The sequence below is a fragment of the Mus pahari genome, chromosome 20 (assembly GCF_900095145.1).
Source record: "Mus pahari chromosome 20, PAHARI_EIJ_v1.1, whole genome shotgun sequence".
NCBI classification, from domain to species: Eukaryota; Metazoa; Chordata; class Mammalia; order Rodentia; family Muridae; genus Mus; species Mus pahari.
The window spans coordinates 2,137,324-2,159,842 of NC_034609.1; the positions used below are offsets into that span (position 1 = coordinate 2,137,324).

At 47.4% G+C, this 22,519-nt stretch overlaps 1 protein-coding gene across 1 annotated transcript in view; it reads right to left on the reverse strand.

Moving 5' to 3' along the window:
* The window catches only part of Arhgap10 (Rho GTPase activating protein 10), a 259,759-nt gene extending 243,605 nt beyond the window's left edge, over window positions 1-16,154 (reverse strand). Inside the window, exon 1 of the mRNA XM_021220813.2 lies at window positions 15,862-16,154. Coding sequence (XP_021076472.1) covers window positions 15,862-16,015 — 154 coding nt within the window. The 5' untranslated portion in view covers window positions 16,016-16,154. The remainder of the gene's footprint in view (window positions 1-15,861) is intronic.
* Window positions 16,155-22,519: the final 6,365 nt, after the last annotated feature.

A 22,519-nucleotide genomic window follows, 5' to 3' on the forward strand; every position in this document is an offset into this window, starting at 1 on the left:
GAGGGCATCAGATCTTGTTACGGATGGTTATGAGCCACCATGTGGTTGCTGGGATTTGAACTCCGGACCTTCGGAAGAGCAGTCGGGTGCTCTTACCACTGAGCCATCTCACCAGCCCATCCTTAGAAATTTTTAAATTGTCTTTCTGAAACATTTGTGTTTCTCAAGAAACTCTGTTCTATTATTTAACAAAAGCATATTTAACGAAATTTAACAAAAGCATATACAACCACATACTACCTTTCCTCACACATAACAAAGAAAATTCAACGATCGCGATCTGAACACAGAATTTAAAATACAGACACCCACCACCCTTCAGCAAGTTAAATGTAAGAAGCCATTTGAAAAGGCATTAGAAACTCAGGAAACCTACTGGCCCCTGTGGAGAAGCCCTCTGCAAGATAGAATGAGGAGTTCAGAGACATCTCATGCATCCCAGCTGTGACCAACATTGCCTAAGTCTGTCTTCATCTTCCCAAAATTCATCTACTCAGTGGAAGCCCACAGACAGGACCCCCCCATCCCCCGAGGGGGCTCTACCCGAGGCAGACTCCTCCACCACCACCCCAAGGCCTCCCTGGCCTCACGGTTCTGACTGATTTCAATAGTGCTGGCACTAGGATATGAGAAAAGCTGGAGCAGCAGCACATACGGTGCAAAGCTTCTTCCGGAAGTCACTTCAGGCAGGAACTACCCACTACTCCATAGCCCACGACATGCTGAAGCAAATCAAAGATTCCACCCAACTATGGTGGCCTAGAGTTTAAATGGAGGACCTCACAGCAGTGCGGGGAGCTACCCAATAGAGAAAAACAAAGAACCTTCCCGCACAGCAGCTGTGAACTGTCTAAACAGCCTTAAGAATGTCAGAACCCTCATTAGCCCCTCCCACCAGCAACTATTAAATGACTGTAAATGCTACCCCAGGAAAGGCTTATAAGGCCCTGTCTCCAGCAACCCTTATTAACTATCTTAGAAATCCCCAGGGAAGGGCGGGGCCTTGGGAGCTCCTCCTCCCTTGAAGGGAAAGTTGGGGGCACAATCTTGTTCATCCCTGCTTCTGGTAACCTCAGCTGCTGGCAGTTCTGGAAAGTATGGTGTCACCACCATCACCATTGTGCGGTACTTCCCACAGCCTAGGCAAGCACTCTACCAACTGAGCAACACTGTACAGTCTGAGGGGAACCAAACGAAACCTCCTGTGAGCCTTCTTTAGGAGAACACTAACACAGGTCTTAGGCAGCCAGGGTAAACTACCCAGCAAAAGCCAGTATTGTGTTGTCAGTGCCCCTGTGTGACCCCCTAGATCATTAGTAATAACATTACTTTTGAAACCTTATTCTGTTCAAGGCAAACATCAGCTCCTTCTTTTCTGATGGACAGAAAGGTGTAGACACTAATTTAGATCATCTGTGGATGACTGTCTACCCTGTGACTCTCAGCAACTGTCTTAGTCACCAGGAGCAAGACAACACTGACAAGAGAAAGCGTTTAACTGGAGGCTGGCTTACCATTTCAGAGGGTCCATCACCACAGTGCGAGCATGGCACACTGGCCAGCATGGTCACAGTGCACATATGGCACACTGGCCAGCATGGTCACAGTGCGAGCATGGCACACTGGCCAGCATGGTCACAGTGCGAGCATGACACACTGGCCAGCATGGTCACAGTGCGAGCATGGCACACTGGCCAGCATGGTCACAGTGCGAGCATGGCACACTGGCCAGCATGGTCACAGTGCGAGCATGGCACACTGGCCAGCATGGCCCTGGGACAGAGAGCTTTACACTCTGATCTGCAGGCAGCAGAAAGAAACTGGAGTTGGCATGGGACTTTGAAATCTAAAGCCCATCCCCAGTGGCAGTTCCTCCAACAAGGTCATGCCCCCTAGTCCTTTCAGACAGCTCTGCTCTTGGGTGACAAGGAATTCAAATACATGAGCCCATAGAGGCCATTCTTATTCAAACCATCACAACAGCTTAAAGGAAATTTCTTGTTGAAAACTTTTTGGATTCCCTAAAGTAATGACTACAGACACCATAACCCATGGCTTCACACAAAATAACACTTCAACCCCAGCATACAGAGCACTCTTATCCACGGAGAGAAGACATGCTCCCCTAGAGAACTGAGAGCTCTGACCACGGTATGACCTGTAGAAGCCTGTGCTCTGGAGGTCAGTAATGTCCCTCTTCAACCTCAACTTCACGAGTTGCAAACCGTTACTCGTTCAAGAGTAATAACTGTGGTGCTAGGAATAGTGTTACACACCTTTAATCATAGCACATAGGAGGCAGAGACAGGTGAATCTCTGTCAGTTTGAGGACAACTTGGTTTATGGAGTTGAGGGGCCAGCCATGTCTACAGTGTGAGACCCTGTCTCAAGAATAACAACAAAAACCCTTTAACCTATGATTGTCATGAAATGCACAGTCGCCCTGAGACACAGTATGTGCTTGGAGATGCAGACAGATACCCTGCTGTCAGTCAACAACTACAACCCTCACTACCACCAGTAACTGTCGTAGTACTCCACACACAATGTCTCACAACTGTCACAAACCTAAGACTACCAAATGATCTGAAACTCAGTATCTCCGAGCAGTAGTAACCTACTCATTGTTGGCTAAAGTTAAAGATAGGTATGTGTATCTTCATTTAAAGTGCTACTACACTAACCTCGTGGTTTTAGTTCACACACAGAAGGTGTCCACCGAGCTGAATATCAACAATTTCATTTCTTTATTGACTAATTGAGAGAGACAACTCTGAAGCTGTCCAGGCTGGTCTCAAATGTACTTCACAGACAAGGGTGATCTTGAACTTGTGACCCCCCCCCCCGCCTCTGGAACACTGACATTACTGACATGTGCCAGCCCATCCTATTTTTATGAAGTACTGTGGATTGTGAATGAATGAAGGTAGTCTGCCAACCGAAGGTCTTCTTCAGCACCTATAGATTCATATTATTCTACGTTTTCCCCCTCACCTGTAGAGTTCGTGTGTAGTTATTAAACTTCAGCTACAAACTGGCAGCGTCAACCATTGCTTGTCATCATTGTTGGCTCTCCTGCACCTTCCAGAGGCCACATGCTCACTGTACTGGCTTCCACCGTGGTGCCACCTCGATATCCATTCTCCACCTTCCATCCGTGTCACGCATTGAATTCAGATGTTCCCACTCAAAATGACACCCAGTCTTAAGGTTCTGAACTTAAATGTCAAAGCCACAAAAATTCTTTTACAAACTCACCTCTGTTTTCTATACACAAAAGCACTTCTTAAAATCTTTTTTTGTTTTACAACAGTAAAGATAAATCAGACCTGCCACTCAGGCAGACGCTACCAAAAAAACACTTGATAGTGTTATATACCAAACAAAACCCTGTTGACTGTGGTTACAGGATACATCTGGTTTCTTCATGAGTGACTGTTCATCGACAGACTAACTTACATGGTCACTTGAGCCTTTACAGAATCTGTCCATTTTAAAGGAGGCCAGAGTTTACATAATAGCTGTTTAGCTCTCTCCATTCTCTACTTCCTGATCCTGACGTTGGAAGTTATGCAGCACACTCAGCAAAACCTAAAGAAGGTATTCTCAACGACTACCACATAATTTCAGGAGAAAATAAGGCTCCTCCACCTCACACTCCTACCATGCTCTGCCACCACAGGTCCAAAGCAACACGCCTAGTGACCATGGACCAGAAGCACAAATAAACCTTTCCTCATTAAAGGAGCTGCCTTTGGGGATGGAGAGATGACTTAGTAGACTGTTCAGTGGGCAGAGTTCTTGCTATACAATCATGAGGACCTGAGTTCGAATCCCACAGTACGCTTGTAAAAAGCTAGGTGTGGTCCCACATGCCTGTATTCCCAGGACTACAGGGAGAAGAGACACAAAGATTATTGTGCTAGCTGGCTCTCAGCCTAGCTCAAGGTTCAGTGAGGGACCCTGCTTTAAGGGAGTGGGACAAAGAGTGATAATCAGGATAGCTGGTGGCCTCCTCTCCAAGGACCCTGCTCCCCACACGCTCATCATACCCACAGTCACGAAATTCCCCCATCTGACTAATGAAATGTTACCTGAACTCTGGCCTTGGCTGCTCCGCCTTGGCCTCTGTGACCTTCTCCAAATTCCTCTGCTCATTCATTCATTCATTCATTCTCTCATTTGTTCATTCATTCCTATCCATTTACTCCTTTCCTCCAGTTTTCTAATTGTGACCCTTCTTAAACACTGTAGTTTGAATGCAAAATGTCCCCCACAGAGTCATATTTTTCAATACTTGGTCCCAAACTACTGACACTATTTGAGAGGGCCCTGGTACCTTTATAAAAACTTTGCTGAAGTAAGACACTAGGATGAGCCCTGAGACATTACAGCTCAGCTCACTCACTTCCTATTCACTATTTCCTAAGCGTGGAAGTAGCTGTGACCAGCCCGCCTCCTGCTCCTGCCACCTACGCCTTGCCTGCCTGCCTGCCTGCTTCCACGTCCTCCTTACCAAGATGGACTGGAGCCCTCTGGAACCGTGAGCCAGAATAAAGCCCTTCTCCTGCAGCGTCTCTCCAGTCACTAGCTCTGCTCTCTCTTCCCAAAACAAGCCAACTGAGCCCACCCTAGACTCAACCCAAGAAGCTGAAACGCGTCACCCTTCCTACCAAGCCTGTTCCTCGCCCTCACACATCTCCCACAGGAGGAACTGAGACCTCACCTCACCTTGACCGCCACACCCAGTCACCACCCTAAGCAGGGACTGTCTTCCCACACTAGTCCTAGTCCAGGAATAAATGGTCATGGAGCCAATCCCTGCTCCTAAGTCGCCTCTTCCCTTAGGAGGACCTGTGCTCATCAATCCTCGAGTCCTCGCAGAGGCCTTGGCCTGTCTGCTCCCAACCACGCAAGCTGGATACTGCTGGCCTCTCAGCCACTCGGCAGAAACCCCTAACCCTCCTTTGCTCTTACTACTTATTATAGGATGGAAGGCCCTTGTTCAAAATGCTTGGGCCCAGAGGTGTTTTGGGATGTTGAGAGCTGGGCTAGAACCCAGCACCACATTCATCAGTTCCACATGAGACATGAGCATGGGTGCAGAAGGCAGTCTGGCACAGTATTCTTAAGAATTTTTGTGCCGGAAACAGTATTGCGTGGTACAGAATTTTCCACATGGCATCTCGGCAGCACTCACAATATTCCAGGATCCAGAGTCCAATTAAGAAGCCCAGTGTAACCTTCTCTGCTGCCTTCTTGCATGCTCTGAAAGCGGCTACTCCTGTTGCCTACAGCAGAGCATTCTACACTGCAGCAGAAAGGAGGCTACCTTCCAACTCATTACATAACCATCACTGGAACTCCAACTCTCGTGTACAGTCTTCTCTAGCAAGGAGGCTGCATTGGCAGGGCCTCAGTAATGCCAGGCGACACCTCTCCCCTACAGACACAAATATGTATCGAGTATACACAGGCTTTCAAGCTTTTTTACACTAGTTTTACTTTTTTACTACTTTTTCCTGAAAGTAAACAAAACAACAAAACAACCCAAACCTAAAATGCTGCAAGGATGAATCATTCAGCTTAATTACCGTCCATATATCACAGAAGGGGAAAAACAGGCAACCGGCCTGAGGTCACACCGTAAATAAAGTAAAGCTGACCTTATCCCTGGGACTTGTGACTTAACTGTTCTGCTGCCTTTGACCCAAATTTCACAAAACACAGCAAACCCATTTGTCACATGACAAAGGTACCACATGTCAGATTCTCATACCGTCACATTAATATGTCGATGGCATCCAACTCCCAGTGGGCCCTACACAGTTGGCTTGATCCTCAGTCTTGCTAGCTGTTTTTTACTTCTCCTTTGATAGAATTAAGATTGTAAGTGGCTGCTAGATAGGCTGTGAGCCCTGACCATATAATCTGACAAGGGGAAGCCAGAAGGCCCCAGAGCTATACCAGGGGCTCAGTGTGTGCCCTTTGCCTATGAAGAAGGCATGCGGATCTCAACACATTATTTCAGATGGGTTTTCCTTTTTAATCAAAAGAGCTCTGGACTTAAAAATATTGTTAATTTGAAAGAAAAAACAAGCCCATATGAATCCCAAGACTATTTCTTTATCTTTATTGATAAGGAAATTTAGGCAACCAAATAAGACAACCAAGGAACAAGAGAGGCCAGAGATTTTCACTGTTGAGAGTGACTTCACTATGCAGCTCTGGCTGGTCTAGAACTCACTGTGTAGACCAGGCTGGTCTCTTAATTGAAAAGATCTGCCTGCCTCTGCCACCCAAATGCTTGCAACTCCTCACCTGGCGAGCTAAAGCTATTTTAGTAATGACTATAAGAAGTTCTCTGAGGTGTTTTGGTTTTTGTTTTAATATTTGGTGTGAATACTAAACACTACCACCCCGCAGGTTCAGACACCCTACCTGTAGCCAAGGTAGTTAGGAGGCTAAGGCAGGGAGAATCAACTGAACCCAAGACTTAGAGTCACTGTGGGCTGAGATTGTGAGACTACCTCCTTAAGATAGAGTAACAAAGTAACCCTGGGGGGGCGGGGTTGGGGACAAAGGCAGGTGGGCTGCCTTAGAGGGTAAGGCCAGCCTGGTCTACACATTGAGTTCCAAGCCAGTCAAGGGTACACAGAGTAAGACTGTCTTAATTATGTGTGTGTGTGTGTGTGTGTGTGTGTGTGCACGTGTGTGCGNGTGTGTGTGTGCGCGCGCGTGTGTGTGTGCGTGTGTGTGCGTGCGTGTGCATGCGTGTGTGTGCGTATGTGTGTGCGTNTGTGTGTGCGCGCGTGTGTGTGCGTGTGTGCGTGTGTGTGTGTGTGCGTGTGTGTGTGTGTATGTATGTATGTATAAACTCAATGAGAGTTTTGACTCATAAAGAGACCTTAGGTGCCTGAGGCTTGAGTTAACTTGCCCAACACCATCCAGCTATGCGGTGGTGCCAACTGTACAGTCAGAGTGAAAAGTACTCAACTGTCCAGAAACCATTACACATCCTGCATGCAGAACCATGTGACAAGGCTAATCTAGTTCCTCCAGCCACACCTCCTCACCATCACTTGCTCCAAGACAGAGTTGCTTCAGCACCCAAGGGCTGAGGTGCCTGTGGGTGAGCAAATCAATGAGCGTGGAGAAGTCACACTCAGAGATGAACTATTACATGGCACAGGATTAGCATCTTCTCAGGAAACAGAGAAGAAAATCTAGTTGGACCGGGGAAGCCAACTTAGCAGAGTCAGAGGTGGTTGATACGGGTGTGACTCCTGCCTCAGAAGGTAAGCATCAGAAGGAGGAAGGAGACGAGGAGGAAGGAGACGAGGAGGAGGAGGAAGGAGAGGAGGAGGAAGAAGGAGAGGAGGAGGAGGGAGAGGAGGGGGAGGGAGAGGAGGAAGAAGGAGAGGAGGAGGAGGAGGGAGAGGAGGAGGAAGAAGGAGAGGAGGAGGAGGGAGAGGAGGAGGAGGGAGAAGAGGAGGAGGGAGAGGAGGAGGAAGGAGAGGAGGAGGAGGGAGAGGAGAAGGAAGGAGAGGAGGANGAGGAGGAGGAAGGAGAGGAGGAGGAGGGAGAGGAGAAGGAAGGAGAGGAGGAGGAGGGAGGGGAGAGGAGGAGGAGGAAAGAGAGGAGGAGGAGGAAGGAGGGAAGGGAAGAGGAGGAGGAAGGAGAGGAGGAGGGAGAGGAGGAGGAAGGAGAGGAGGAGGAGGAAGGAGAGGAGGAGGAGGTAGAGGGAAAAGAAAATAGGGAACCAAAGGAGAAGAGTGCAGATAAAATTTAAAAAAAAAAAAAAGAGGATAAAGAATTTTGAATGGAGGTTTATGCCTTACAATTAAACCAAAATAATTTCTGGATATCTATACTTAAAACTGTCAGTTTTATTTAGAACAATGGTCACAATTCAAATTTTAAATCATTGTCACTGTCCTAAACTAATCAGGACATTCTATAGATTATCAACTGTACACTTTCAGATAATGAGGATTTTCCACTGTAGCATTCCCTACAGAAGACCGCAGCCACACACACCCCTTTTTCCCGGATGGCTTGACATTGTTATGGGCTGAGGTGGGCAAACAGACAAACCCAGAGTTGCATTCCAGCTCCACCAAATTGTCATTTGGACATGCAATTAGCTCTCTCTAAACTATTAATTAATTAATAAAACACAATAACAAACACCATGGAATAATTCTTAATACATAATATATAAGTTTATCATTAAGTAAAGCAAAGTTAATATTTAATACAAGTTGGCTATTATTATACAATTTTAAATAAGAATGTTTAGTGTTTTGTCTTCATATATGTATCATGTGAATGCCTGGTGTGCACTCAGGTCAGAAGAGGGTATTGGATCCCTTGGAACTGGAGTTTCAGATGGTTACAAGCCACCATGTAGGTGCTGGGAATCGAACCTGTATCCTCTGCAAAAGTAACATATACTCTTAAAACACTGATCCACCTCAGGCTGAAGGAATAATTTTTAAATGCACATTTAAATAAACCTTGTCTCTGAGGTTTCAGTTTTAAAGGAATCTCATAAGACATTAAAGACACTTCTACTCAGAAAGATCTGGGAAGTTCAACACTCCTCCACAAAATTGAAAATAAAGCCAACTTGGCAAGTTTCCTTAAAAAAAAAAAAAAAACAACAACAACAACAAAAAAAAAAACTTTTAGAAAACCATAGGCAAAGTTAGAAGACACTGAAAGCCAGGAGACAAAATCTTCATGCTTAAACTTCTAACAAGCAAGCCAGGAGACAAAATCTTCATGTTTAAACTCCTAACAAGTGGCTTCAGACATGACAAAAGACACTGATACCTCAAGTGTGGTCACATCTGCTTGGCCCTCACTCAGGACTGGATTTACAGGTGTAGGCCAGGACTGCCCATCAGCTCTGGGACAGCCGCTCTCCCAGAGCTCTCTTCTCTCACTGTGAGAAGTCCAACTAAGGAGCTGTTGTTTCCCAGCATGAGAGACGATGACTTAATGCCCCCAAGCACAGTACAGCCATGTTAAGTGTCTAAAAGTCACTGGTGTCACCCTTTCAACCTTGAGCAATGGCGGCCATCCCTGTCTGGCTGCCTGCACCTCAGCTGTGCATGGTCCACTGGAGTTCTTTGTGATATCCTGGAAGTTCACATCACTGGGAGTCAGATTTCCAGGAGGTACTTGACTTTGATTTCTAAAACTTCCCAGAATCGTCAGAATGTGGTGGCTCTTTCCAGAGTCTGGCAATTCATGTCCCTGCTCTGTGTAATGACTATTTGGAGAAATGCACTGTTTAGACGTGGTAAGTATGAAAAGGCTAGAGGACTGGTCTGGAAGCTACAACAGCCTCTTTACCCCAAGAAAAAGGCCACACAGGTGACATACCATTGAGTTTAATCTAAATGCTTTGCCTGTGTCAAGTCACTCCACGTAGAAACCTAAAGGAGCATGTATAAACTGTGAACAGACAGACAGGCTACAGAGGGGCTGGAGAGATGGCTGGAGAAGAGCACTCACTGCTCTTCCACATGGTGGCTCACAACCATCCTTAACGAGATCTGACGCCCTCTTCTGGAGTGTCTGAAGACAGCTACAGTGTACTTACATATAATAAATAAATAAATATTTAAGAGAGAGAGAGAGAGAGAGAGNAGGAAGAAAGGAGGAAGGAAGGAAGGAAGGAAGGAAGGAAGGAAGGAAGGAAGGAAGGAAGGAAGGAAGGAAGGAAGGAAGGAGAGAGAAAGGCTATGGAGCTAGACCCAGGTCCCATTGTTACTAGATGGCTCCATGTGAATGGACAAACAGGCTACACTGCTCACTCTTGCATTCCTTCACCCACTTAAGTTACTTTTGTTTTGTTTTGAGACAGGGTCGAATACATAACTCTGACAGCCTGGAAATCTCTCTGAAGACTAAGCTGGCTGCAAACTCAGAGTCACCTACTCCTGCCTCCTGAGTGCCTAGATTAAAAGCACTGCACCGCCACACCAGGCTTGTCAGCTGCTTTAAAGAGTAATCACAGAAACATCAAGCACCCTCCTCTCCGTCATAATCATCTTCCAGAAGCCTAAAGAACTTAAAAAAAAAAAAAAAAAAAAAAAAAAAAAAAAAAAAGGCTGTTAAGAGCCAGCTGTGGTGGAGCACACCTTGTGATGCCAGCTGTGGTGGAGCACAGAGCCAGCTGTGGTGGAGCACACCTTGTGATGCCAGCAATTACTAGACAGAGAAAAGGTCATGAGGGAAAGGCCAGCAAGCTACATAGCTGGAGTGTGTCACAAACAAGGTAAAGGAGCCCCAGGAGGTGGGACAGATGGTTCACAAGGACTCACGGACAGCAGCTCACTGAACAGTGAACATTCTGAATGAGCAATGCCCTGTTCCTGGGAGATTCTAATTCAGAACCAAAGACCACCAGCGGTGAGAAAAACATTTCACCAGTCTGCCCTCTCCCCAGCTCAAACCTGATCCTAATTATTTTCCCAGTCAGCCTACATTCCCACAGTGGGCCAGGCTGCTAGAATAAACTCCAAACTACTGGGCTTACAGCTTATTCCAGGTGAGACCCCAACTGCAGGGGGATTGGGGAGTCCACAGTGAATTTTTAAGGACAAAAAAAGAGGCATTTTTTTTTTCTATTCAGGAAAAAGCTAAACTTGTAATTTTATGAGCTTTTCAAATCTGTTATTTTCTACACTGTTCTCCTTGCCACTTAGGAGCTGTGCCAGCACAAATCTACAACACCAATTCCAACGAAACGAACAAGAGAAAAATCACCCCAAACTGTCCTAATGGGATTTAACAAATATTCAGATGTGGCCTGGGGCCTAAAACAATGCACGGCTCACACAACACCACAAACACAGATGTAATCAGTCCATTACTCTCAGACTGGTTCCACTCATGGTCAGAAATGACAGGGGCGCTGCCAGATACCACAACCCAAGGTGAAGATTGGTTTTGTGGTCCCCTTGGCAAAGGGCGACCTTTCCCCCAACATCCCAGCAGGTCAGCTTCCTACTGGGCGGCTTCACTGAAAGTGGAATCTTCTTTTCATTTATCTCAGATTGGCCTGAATCCTGCGATGTTGCAGAGAATGGCCAAGACCTTTAGCTCCACCTACCTATACCTTGTGAGTGCTGGGGTTGCAGCCTATGCCACTAAGCCTGGGTGCTGGGGATTAAACCTCACGCGTGCTAAGCCAGCACTCTACCAACCAAGCTACTTCCCCAGCCCCTGGAGTTCTTAGTGTTAAAACAATTCCTCAGCCCCAGAAAATGGATTCGGCTAAGTAGGGCTGGTGTTTGAGAGACTTGTGGCTCTTAGTTTGCTCTCGGGTCCCTACGCCTCTTGCCTGGGTCTTTCCAGCACAGTCAGATCTGAGTGAGAAGCAAGTTACCACCGGAATCATCCCTAAGTGTGACCAGCAGAAGGGAAAGTGTCTCCTCCTAGATCAACGAGAGCATCCGCACAAGGAGAGCATCCGCACGTCACTCAACCTGCCCTGACCCACTGCTATAAAAAAGGAAAACTAACACTGCAGCTTACAGAGAACTACAATTCTTCTCATTCTCCCAAGTATCGGTATAATGTGCAAGGGCAACTTAAGAAATGTCCCCAAGGTGGGCGTGGTGGCGCATGCCTTTAATCCCAGCACTCAGGAGGCAGAGGCAGGCGGATTTCTGAGTTCAAGGCCAGCCTGGTCTACAAAGTGAGTTCCAGGTCAGTCAGGGCTATACAGAGAAACCCTGTCTCGAAAAACCAAAAAAAGAAAGAAAAAAAAAGAAAAAAAGAAATGTTCCCAAAAGAACACCTCTGAGCCATTACCCAGAAAGGAAGGGGCTTTTCGTGTTTGCCTAACTGAAATAAAATACAGGCCACTAAGTCACAAAGGCCTCAATATATCAAGACCTAGTCTGGGCAGACCCATTCTAGACCTGGCTCGGAACGAGCAAGGACCTCTCCTTGTATGTGATGGGAGCAGGCGGTTCGCACAAAGCTAGACAAGCTAAGTTTACTGCAAGGCACCTCACATACCGAGGAGCAGGTAACAATGGCTAGGACTGCTTGCTGACACCAGTTCCCCTACAGTTAGACATTCCAGGTTAAATACACCGGAAGGTAGTTTTTACGAGTATGAGAACTTAATGAATCATAGGTGCCCTTATACTTTTTCCTCTAGAAAGCCCACAGTTGTCTAAACTTCTCTGAAAGAGGACACTGGTTATTCTACAGAGTGAGGAGGAATGACAAAAGCAAGAACTAAAAAGCCATATGAACAAAGAATCCATTGATGTGAGTGGATGATCTCCACTCTCCCACATAGGTCACTGACTCTCCTCTACGGAGCCCCTCCCAACCCAGCCACCCATCGCCCATGCTACGTCCAAACCCACCCTACACACCATCCAGTACTCTGCCTCCACTCTATCCATCTCTCTCCGCCTACATGAGGCTCCCATGAGACACCTCTGTGGCTTCTCCAAGGGAGCACTCCGATTTCTCACCTTAATCTATAATCTGAAACTGACCTTTTCCTGTCGGTCTGCTCTCACATAAAACCTCCCTTCCAGCCCCCTCACTCTTCTCAGCACTGCAAGTGTTCCGGCTTCTGCTCAGCCGTTTCCAATCTGACAAGGTTCTCCTCCTTATTATAAGGCACCGCTGAGTTCTGAAACTCCAGGGGTCTCTCTGCTCTACCCTACCACAAACTTGTTCCTGAGAAGGTCGGGACACTTACTGTTACATCATCTTTTTACTCTCTTGGGCTTCTCTTTTTACATTTTATTTTTATTATTTGTGTCATATGTATGTGTCGGGGGGGAGTATGTATGCAAATCCAGGTGCCACAGAGGCATCATATGCCCCTAGAGCTGGAGTTACAAATGATTGTGAACCACCAAATATGGGTGCTAAGAGTCGACTTTGACACTCTGGGACGTATGTGTTCTTACGTGCTGACCTGGGTCTGGCCCCAGCCACTCTACAGTTTAGTTGTTTTTGTGTTGTTTTGTTTTTAAGATAGGGTCTCACTTTGTAACCCAAAGTGACCCCAAGCCAGGAATCCTCCTGCATTGGCCTCTAAACTTCTAAGACTGCAGGAGTCCACCTCCACAGCCCAGGCTCGACTTGTATTGTTTTATATCCTTTATTTCAAGAACTTGGCAGAATACAGATAGTTCAAAACTGTTGCTCAGATTAAATGCAGAAACCATCTGCAAAGACAGGACTTCTCTCTGTGGTGTCAAGAGCATCAAACTGTCGAAGTTACCTCCTGCTGCCACAGAACTCACCAAGCCTTTGGGGCCCTACAGGACCCCAGCTCCCTTAAATATTTATGGAAGAATTAAAAAAAAAAAAAAAGGTTCAAGACATTCGAATGACAAGCCAAGGTTTCTTACAGGCCAATGAAGAACAGAAATCATTTAAATACACAACCCAAAGAAAAGCACAAAAGGCCTTATTCCGCAAACCAACTTATAAAGCACCAAGAAACAGGCAACCTGGCGACCTTGCCCAGCTTGGTAGCTGCTCTTTCTGCAGACCCTTCCCTAACGAAAAGTCCTTTCTAGACTCTAGACTCCACAGTTCCAGAAAGACGACTGGATAAGTGACCTCATCAGCAGGTTTCCAAATTCGAGGGAACTTGACTTGTGCTGCCAAGAAGGGCCATGGGGGAGCACGACACGCCCAGCCAAGCCAGACCCCACCGTGAAGAACCATCGCCAGCTCTCCTTATTAAGCCCAGCCTTTCAATCTCTCCTAAGAACTAGGAGACAACTTTAATGTGTCAGGTGGGGAGAGGCCGGGGTCTCTCCAACTTGTCGAAAGGGCGTACACCAACCCTTTTATTCCTGAGGGAAGAATGTAAAGTTAAGGATAAGGATAGAAAAGATAGCGCTGTCTAGCTGCTCCCTTAAATGAGATCATCCATTTTGTGTCTCATCTTTAACCATAAGCACAAGGATTAAGACACAAGACACAAATTCCAGAAGGTCTACCTTCTGAGGAGGAAAGCTAACACACACACACACACACACACACACACACACACACCACTGGCTGCCTCAGGGACACGAGGCATGCTTCCTGTCAGTGGAGCAGCTAACATGCAGTCACAGAAATAGCTTCCTACCCATGGCCAAACTGACTGCCATCTGCCCATCTCCCTAGCTTCAAAGGAAGCGACTAGCCAACAGACTAGACTAGAGATGCCTGGCACCCGAACCCCAGAGCCCACATAGACGCGGAAAGGGAGGTCCAGATCTGGAGCGGTCCTCTGACCTCCCAGGTGTACAATGGCCCAAGCACACACACTTTTTAAAGAAAAGGTCCACATATGTCCTCATCTACTGATGCTTAACACTGGCCGTGGAATCCTACGCGTCTACTTCCTGGCCCATGGATGGCCTCTGATCACTTCTCCACATTTACCGACTCTCCCAGTTTCCCACCTAGAACAGAAAACCTCAAAGCCAAAGGTCTGCAAGCCGCCGAGCGAATAACCCACTCATCAAAAAGTAATTCCCAGTCCCAACTGTGAAACACGGAAGAGGCCACAGAACCAAAGGAGCCTTGGAGATAGTCCAGAGAAGTTGAGTGACTTGCTTCCCAAATTACAGGGATGGCTCCACTAAATTCTTCCCATTAAAAAATACTTCAACTCATTCATTAAGTGGATATTAAGTGGGCCAGTCACTTGATTGGGTGGATGAGAATGTACATCTCAATCTTCCTGGGGTGAGAATGTACCTGGGGTGTTTTTCCAGAGGTGCTGTCTACAATTTAATGGAATAAACCCCCCAGAGATGGTGAGTATTGAGCCAGGGAACCTAAGCAACACCAACCCAAGAGGCTGGGCAAAGCACTTATGCTCAACTCCTGCACTGTCAGGCCTTTTAAGGAGGGAGAGGGGTGTTCACAATAACTCAAGGAAGGAGTCTGGGGTTCCAGGATGGCCTGGATGCCAGCACCTTGCCCTGGAGAACGCCCATTTATAGAACCTCACAACTGTTTCTGCACAAATTTCAACCAGCCTCTACTCCTAAGACTCACTCCAGCCCCAATACACGTCTCTGTTGTCTTCTGAGGTGGCTTGAAGGGTCTGTTTGTTTGCTTGTATGCTTGCTTGTTTGAATACAAATGGGACCTAGGTGGCCGGCATCAAGCATGAAGAGTAGAATTTCCTACTCACAGGCACCGCTCGCAGGCCAGAACCTGGAGCAGTCTGCCCACTGACCCTTTCAATCCCTAATCTTTGAACCAGCCTCAGCACAAGACAGAGGAATGTGCAGAAGGCAGCACAAAGCCAGGTAGACTTTCTGGTTTAGCTCAGGAGGGACGTAGGTCGGTACTGTCGCGCAAGGCAGAAAGGGGATACATAAGAGGTGTAACTTAAGGGACTTTTTGACGATCCCGACTACAGGCAGAGTCTCAAAGCATTTCCAAAAAGTTATTTGGAAATATTAGGAGACAAAACTGTCGAATTGATTGATGTCTCTATTTTGCGTGAGACTGGAAGCAGCGTTAGGGCGCCGTAAAACCTGACTCCGGAGCCGAGCCTCCATTCGCTCCGGCCGGCGCCAAAGCGTGCTCCGCTGGGCCAGGCGGGAGCCCCGGGGCAGCTCCCACGCACAGCTCCTTGCTCCCGCGCCACCGAGGGCCAGGGTCGGGAAAAGGAACGCGCCCGAACCGCCTGGGAGAGGAATGTCCTGGAGCTTATCTTATCCCCTAAGGAATCGCCTATTCCTCCAGCCCGGTCTTAGGGGCACAGAGCCATCCCACTCGGCTGGGGAAGACGATCCTCCCGCCTTCCTCGCCACGCCGCAGCCCGAACGCGAACAGGACCCCGCTTACTTTTGGTGGCAGCTATGAGGTTCTTGCCGTCTTTGATGAGCTCTTTGATGAACTTGTTAGTCCTCTCGAGCTCCGCTTCGTGCGCGCGGATCCTCTCCCGGAACCACGGGCTGTCGAGGTAGCAGTCGCTAAACTCCAGGGGCTGCAGCCCCATGACTGCGGCGGTGCGCGCGGGCGCAGGCCGAGCTGGGCTCCCAGGCGGCGGCGGCGGCTGCGGCGAGCGGCTAGCAGGGCTGAGCGCGCGGCGAACGCAGCAAGATCATGTCCAGCCGAGCCCAGCGAGCGACCCTGGAGAGTACGCGGCGAAGCTCCCCAATCCCGGCAGCCCCCGGCAGCAGCAGAGGCCGCCGCCCGGCCCCGCCCCGCCCCGCCCCCGCCCGCACGCCCCTGCTCTCCCGCCCGGGTGCCTTCGGCTCTCCTCCTCCCTGCCCTTCCCCGGACGCCTCTTCCTTCTCTTCCCCACGCGCAGTCGCCCCTCCTCTTCCTTCCGAGGCAGCGGCGGTGGAGAACGTAGTCTGTGCCCTCCACCCCGGGACGCCTGCGCCTCCCCGATTTCGGCTCACAAGGTCCAGGTGACTCAGTCTGGTCCCCGAAGTGGACGCCTGACCGAACGGGATGGAGGGTTTGTAATTGCAGGCCTCGGTCCCCGAGGTCAGACGACTTGTGTCGGGGCAGGCGGAAATGATTGACTCATTTATCTGTGTACCCAAGGAAGGGTGCCTCGCTGTGCAAGGGCTCGCACGCCGGGTGCTATCTCTCCTTGTCCACTCTGCTGCCTTCGCGGGAACGCTTAACGTCCCCAACTCGGCGTGGGCTCTGCAGATTCTAGAACATTTTTCTTCGTGTCCATGCTGAATGGCTTAGGACATGGGAGCGTGTGGCTAAACCGCGTTGACCCTGCTTGTGTTCTGTTCTGCAGATTAAATTTACACGGGTAGGAGAGGCGATCTTCTAAAAATAGCCCGCCGAAAGTAAATGCCAGACTTTTTGTGGTTTTTCACCATGGGAGGCTGCGTGGACAAGTGTGAATTCGTGTCAGTGCACCCACAAAACTCCTTTCCTATTCCATGCGTTCTAAAACAGAACTCAATACCTCCCCAAAATGTATATAGCAAATCTTAAACTGGAGACACTTTATCAGCTAACAATTTTTAAGCAATTAACATGTGCCAGGTGCACACATGGCATACATTTTCACAGACTCACAGCACATGTTTACATGTAAAGGTTTAATGATGGTAATAGTACCAGGAAACTTCAAAGTGATTCTTTAAAACGTTCAGACTGAGTGCAGTAATTAAGAGTTTGGCCGGTGAGCTGTAGGAGGAGTCTTAACCCTCTGGAAGCATCTAAATATGCCTACTCTTTAAACTCTGTTAAATAACAGCACCATTGGAGTGCCACAGATGAGGCCACTTTAATGTCCACCCTCTGACTTCAAAAGACTTTTACCAATAACTTCTAGGCAGTTTGAAAGGTTCATTTCCTACTAAAATCAGCAAGGAGTCTACTGAGGAAAGAAAGAGACAAAGGGGAGGAGAAACTGGAGACTGAATTAGGGCCTGGCAAAGGAGCCAAACACACTCCAGGCTCTGCAGAAAGGAAACCCTAAACCCAGGCAGAAATATGGTCTGAGGCTGCAATAATCCCAGATCCCATAAGCTGAGGCAAGAGGATTGAGAGTTTAAGGCCAACCTGGACTATCTGTTATGAGGCAGGCAGGGCTATGTAGCAAGATCCTGTCTCACAAACAAAGCTGGGGTGGGGGGATTGGCGTGAATAAGAATAATTCCCGCACCGCACTGGGCCTCTCTGTTTGAATGCTAGGTCCCTAGTGTGGAACTGTTTGGGAGAAGGATTAGGTGGCATGACTTTCCTGGAAAAGGTTTGTCTGGAGGTGAGCTTTCAGGTTTTAAAAGCCCAAACTAGTTCCAATCTTTCTTTCTCTGCCTCATTCTTGTGAATTAAGATGGAAGCTCTCATTTACTGCTCTAGCACCGTGCCTGCTTGCCTGCTATCGTGCCTGCTTGTCTATACCATGATGGGCATAGACTAACCCTCTGAAACTGTAAACAAGCCCCCAAGTAGATGTTCTTTTATAAGTCGCCTTGGTCAGTGTGTCACAGGACTGTAAGTCAATAAGCTAGATTACTCAATGAATAATGTCTGTCTCCAAGTCGGCCCACAGAATAGAAAGAGACACCACTCCCAAAGCTGTGGTCTGACCTTCATCCACACCTGTGCTTATGTGTGCGCTCTCTCTCTCTCTCTCTCTCTCTCTCTCTCTCTCTCTCTCTCTCTCTCTCTCTCATACACACACTAAATATTTTTTTGGGGGGGGAGGGTTCCAAGACAGGGTTTCTCTGTATAGCCCTTGCTGTTCTGGAACTCACTTTGTAGACCAGGCTGGCCTCCAACTCAGAGATCTGCCTGCCTCTGCCTCCCGAGTGCTGGGATTAAAGGCGTGGGCCACCACACCTGGCTCTAAATAATTTTTTTAAAGCAACTGAGCATACCTTCCAAAAGAAAGGTTGCAGAGGCTTCCTCAAAGAGCTCAACATAGAGGATCGATACAGGATGAGCACGAAGGAGAATGAAAACATCCACAGACAGCCCAAAATGGAGTCAACCCAAATAGCCACCAATGCAAAATTAAGCCACAATGAAAAAAAGAGTCAGGATGGCATGTGCTACAGAACAATGAACTGTGAACTCACAGTGTCCAGAGAGCCACCCGTAATGTCATCCGCTCATACAACATATCCAGGTCAGGAAAACGCGCTGAGACAGGACATGTGTTCGCGGCTGTGGAGAAGTGTGGACAGGGTCCAGGTGTGAGGAGCCTCCTAGGCAGGTGTCACCCCGTGCTGCTGCAGGCCTTTAAGCATGGCTTGAGATTTGTCTCTAGTAGCTTTATGGAGATTGACAGTCTGTAGGAAAGCTATCAGGAAAGAAGTGGCAACGCTTAACTCTCCAAGGTGACGATGGGGACAGAGCAGTCAGTGCTCTTAACCACTGAGCCATCTCTCCAGCCCAGAAGACAATACCATAATGCCTTGGGAAGTGCTATTCTACACTTAGGTAACCTCATGGGGCTGGTGAGATGACTCAGTGGTTAAGAGCAATGTGATCTGATGCCCTCTTCTGGTATGTCTGAAGACAACTACAGTGTACTCATACATAAAATAAATAAATAAATCTTAAAAAAAAAAAAAATGTATGTAACCTTACAATATAACTTCTCTCCCAAAGAGCATTCTGGGGAGAAAAAGGAGAACAGGCCAACAGACCTCAGCCCAGGGGAGTTAGGCCAGCTTTTCTCAGCCTTTCTATACATAGCATTGAAAAAAAAAATTTTTTTTTCTTGGCCTGGAGAGATGGCTCAGTGGTTAAGAACACTGGCTGATCTTCAGAGGTCCTGAGATTAACTCCCAGCAAACCACATGGTTGCTCACAACCATCTATAATGTGATCTGATCTCCTTTTCAGGCATGAAGCTATACATGCAGATAAAGCACTCATATACATTAAATAAATAAATAAATATTTTTAAAAAAGGGATTTTTTTCGGCTCTTTGGCCAGAACTTAGTCATATAGACACATCTTTTGCTGCAATGGAAAATGTAATATTTTATAAGTTATGAGGCCCCAGAAATAAAAGGGACAATAAATAGTCTCTAACACAGACTGACATTTTTATGAGTGTTATACTTAAGTTATAGCTGTGCCAAAAATAAGTGATGGAATGGGATGAAGGAGCGCTCACTGGGAATCTCTCAGAGTCCCCGAGGCTGTGTCTCACAGAACAAACAGAATAGCAATGAAGAAAATACAAAGAGGCTTCATGAGCAAGCTAGCAGGACACATCACAAGAACGTCAGGCACTGAGACAGTGTCGTTGGTCCAGCTTTCTCCCTCTGCAGCTCTCTCATCATGGTCAGCTAGCAGCACTGACTTCAGCTTCTAGAAAGCTTCCTTCACGGAACCAAAATGCCTTCCACATTGCCACATAGCCAAGGGCTTTACCTTTCATAAGCCCGAGGGATGATCCCACTACAGCTCATTCATTCCTAATCAAACCAGTTTAGGGAAACAGCATTCCCTTAGAGGCTGGCCATTCTTTCAGTTACTGTGGAAAAGGGGAAGGTAGTGTCAAGCAGCCCAGATCACTCACTGATCATCGTGTAAACAAAGGCCAGGTTAACTGACCAACAGGTAAACCAGATGAACAATGGATCAGTGGATCATTAACAGTATTCAATAAAAAGTACACTGTTGATGCTTGTGAGAAGAAAGAAGTACTTAAACACACTGAGTTGCATATCTAAAAATCATTGAGGTGGCACATACTTTCTTTTGTAATCTTACCACCATAAGAAAGAGCATAGTGCTGGGCGTGGTGGTGTACGCCTTTAATCCCAGCACTTGGGAAGCAGAGGCAAGAGGGTTTCTGAGTTCGAGGCCAGAGTTCCAGGACAGCCAGGGCTACACAGAGAAACCCTGTCTCAAAAAAACAAAAACAAAAAACAAGCAAACAAACAAACAAAAATCCATAATGTGCCTTTGCTTAAAAGACAACTATCTAACAAAGGAGGCCAAATGCAAATGCTAAGGGGAAAGTCTGAGCAACGGTGGACACTGAACACTATTGGACTGGGCTGAGACATCAGTGTGTGTGTGTGTGTGTGTGTGTGTGTGTGTGTGTGTGTGTATGCATGTATGAGAGAGAGAGAGAGAGAGAGAGAGAGAGAGAGAGAGAGAGAGAGAGAGAGAGACCTGAAGGATTAGGGTTAGCAGGTCGAAATGAAGATGTCATGTGGAGAGAAACACTCAGAGAGGGGACTCAGCTTTGGAAAGAGCCGTGTGGCTGCAGCACTGTGGGGTCAAGAGGGTGTGGCACATCCCACGTGCTTCACACCAAGCTTGTTGCTCTCCATGGGGATGTGGAGCATAGTTTTCTGACATGGATAGTATGTCGAGCAAGAGACTGCTTTTCCCCGAGCTCCCAGACATTACAGCTTACAAGAGCTTGGAACCCTGAGAAAATTCTACTATTGCACTTACCTTGTAGCATCAAGCCAGCAGATACTAAGGACAAAGAGTAGGCAAGCCATTATAGCACTGCAAAGTCCCCAGTCTGGAAGTTCCAGCTGTGCAGTTGAGCCAGAAGGAATAAGCTAGCACGTGGGTAAGCAGCAGCACACTGATGCTTGCTGTACCAGCCTGGCAGCCTGGCTAAAAAAGTGACCACTCCTAATGAAGCAGAGAGGAGGAGTGGGGAAATGAGCGGGGGGAGGGGGGCACAGGCTTTTCTCATTCCATCCACATTAAATTCATATCCTCTGAAAAAAAATCTGGTACTCTGACCTATTCAAATTTGGAGATAGAAGAACGTGGCTGAAGGAGATGTAGGTCAAGGCCCTGCTAGTGCCTTCCCCAGGCAGAGTCCCCGTCATTACTATAGTTACTGCTTCTCCACCCATCCTGAGCTTTTAGAGAAACTTGGCAGGTAAGAGAGGGCACTCGCTAGACAGGTCATAAAAATGTCTGTCTAAATAAATCAGCAGGCATTCCTGAATGCCCACAGGCACCACCCCTCCCCTCAGGCAAATGCTGCCCTCTTTCCTGGGACATGTGGAAGAAGTACCCTAAGAAGTAACCTTGGCATTTGTTTTGCCCAGATATTAACAACACGTATATGTAACAATATGTACATTTTATAACAAAGGTTATATACATATTTGTGTCAGAAAGGAAAAAGAAGTTATCTGCCAAGAATGTTTACTCAGCACCCAAAGTGCCCCTGGTATGACCTAGAGGAGCTTCCACAATGTGACTTTCAACTGGGCAAATATCAAGCTCCCGGAAAATCAACCTATAGCAATCAAAGGCTCATTCCGAGAGTCTCTTGGCACTTCAGTAAAATGGAAAACAAAAAGCTATGAGCATGCGTACTCTTATCCTTCGGTCACGCAGAGAATCATTAACTTCTGATCTGCAATCTGTCTAAAGAAATGCTAGTGTGTATACTTAAGGGGAGACATAAAGGGGCGAAGAAGAGGTGGAAGGGGAAGAGGAAAAGACAGGAGGAGGAGAAAGATGGGAGGAAGTGACGGCCTCCAGTTATCATTTGGAAAGCACTAAACCAGCACACAGGGCCAACACTCTCGAGCTCAGGGCTCTTGAGCCTGATCCCGGTAGCTTCCCATTCTTGGCTCTGAGGGGTAGGTGCCGGCATCTACTGTGTACTCCACTTCCTCCCCACTTCCCAACAGCAGCTTCATTTCCACCAGGATCCATTTTCTCAGCTAGCATGTCCATACAGTATCAGTTAAATTCCCATACCCTCCTCCAGCTAGAGGATCTAAGAGCTCTCCGGACACTTTTGCTCTAAGTCTTCCTATGGGTCCTGACACAGCCAAGGTCCAGGCATGTGACTTAACCTTAGCAAACCAGCCCTGCCTCTCCAAGACTTTGACTTCTGAACCTACTAAAACACGGACAGAGAGACGAAGGTCGTGTACTCCAGCCAAGCATGTTGAAATAGATCTGCCTTTCCCCAGGCTACCTGACTTCTTGCCAGCAGGCTATGTTCTGCAGGCTCACAACTGAATACAACGGCTTTCTGCTTTAGTGCCAGAATTTACATTTTCTTTT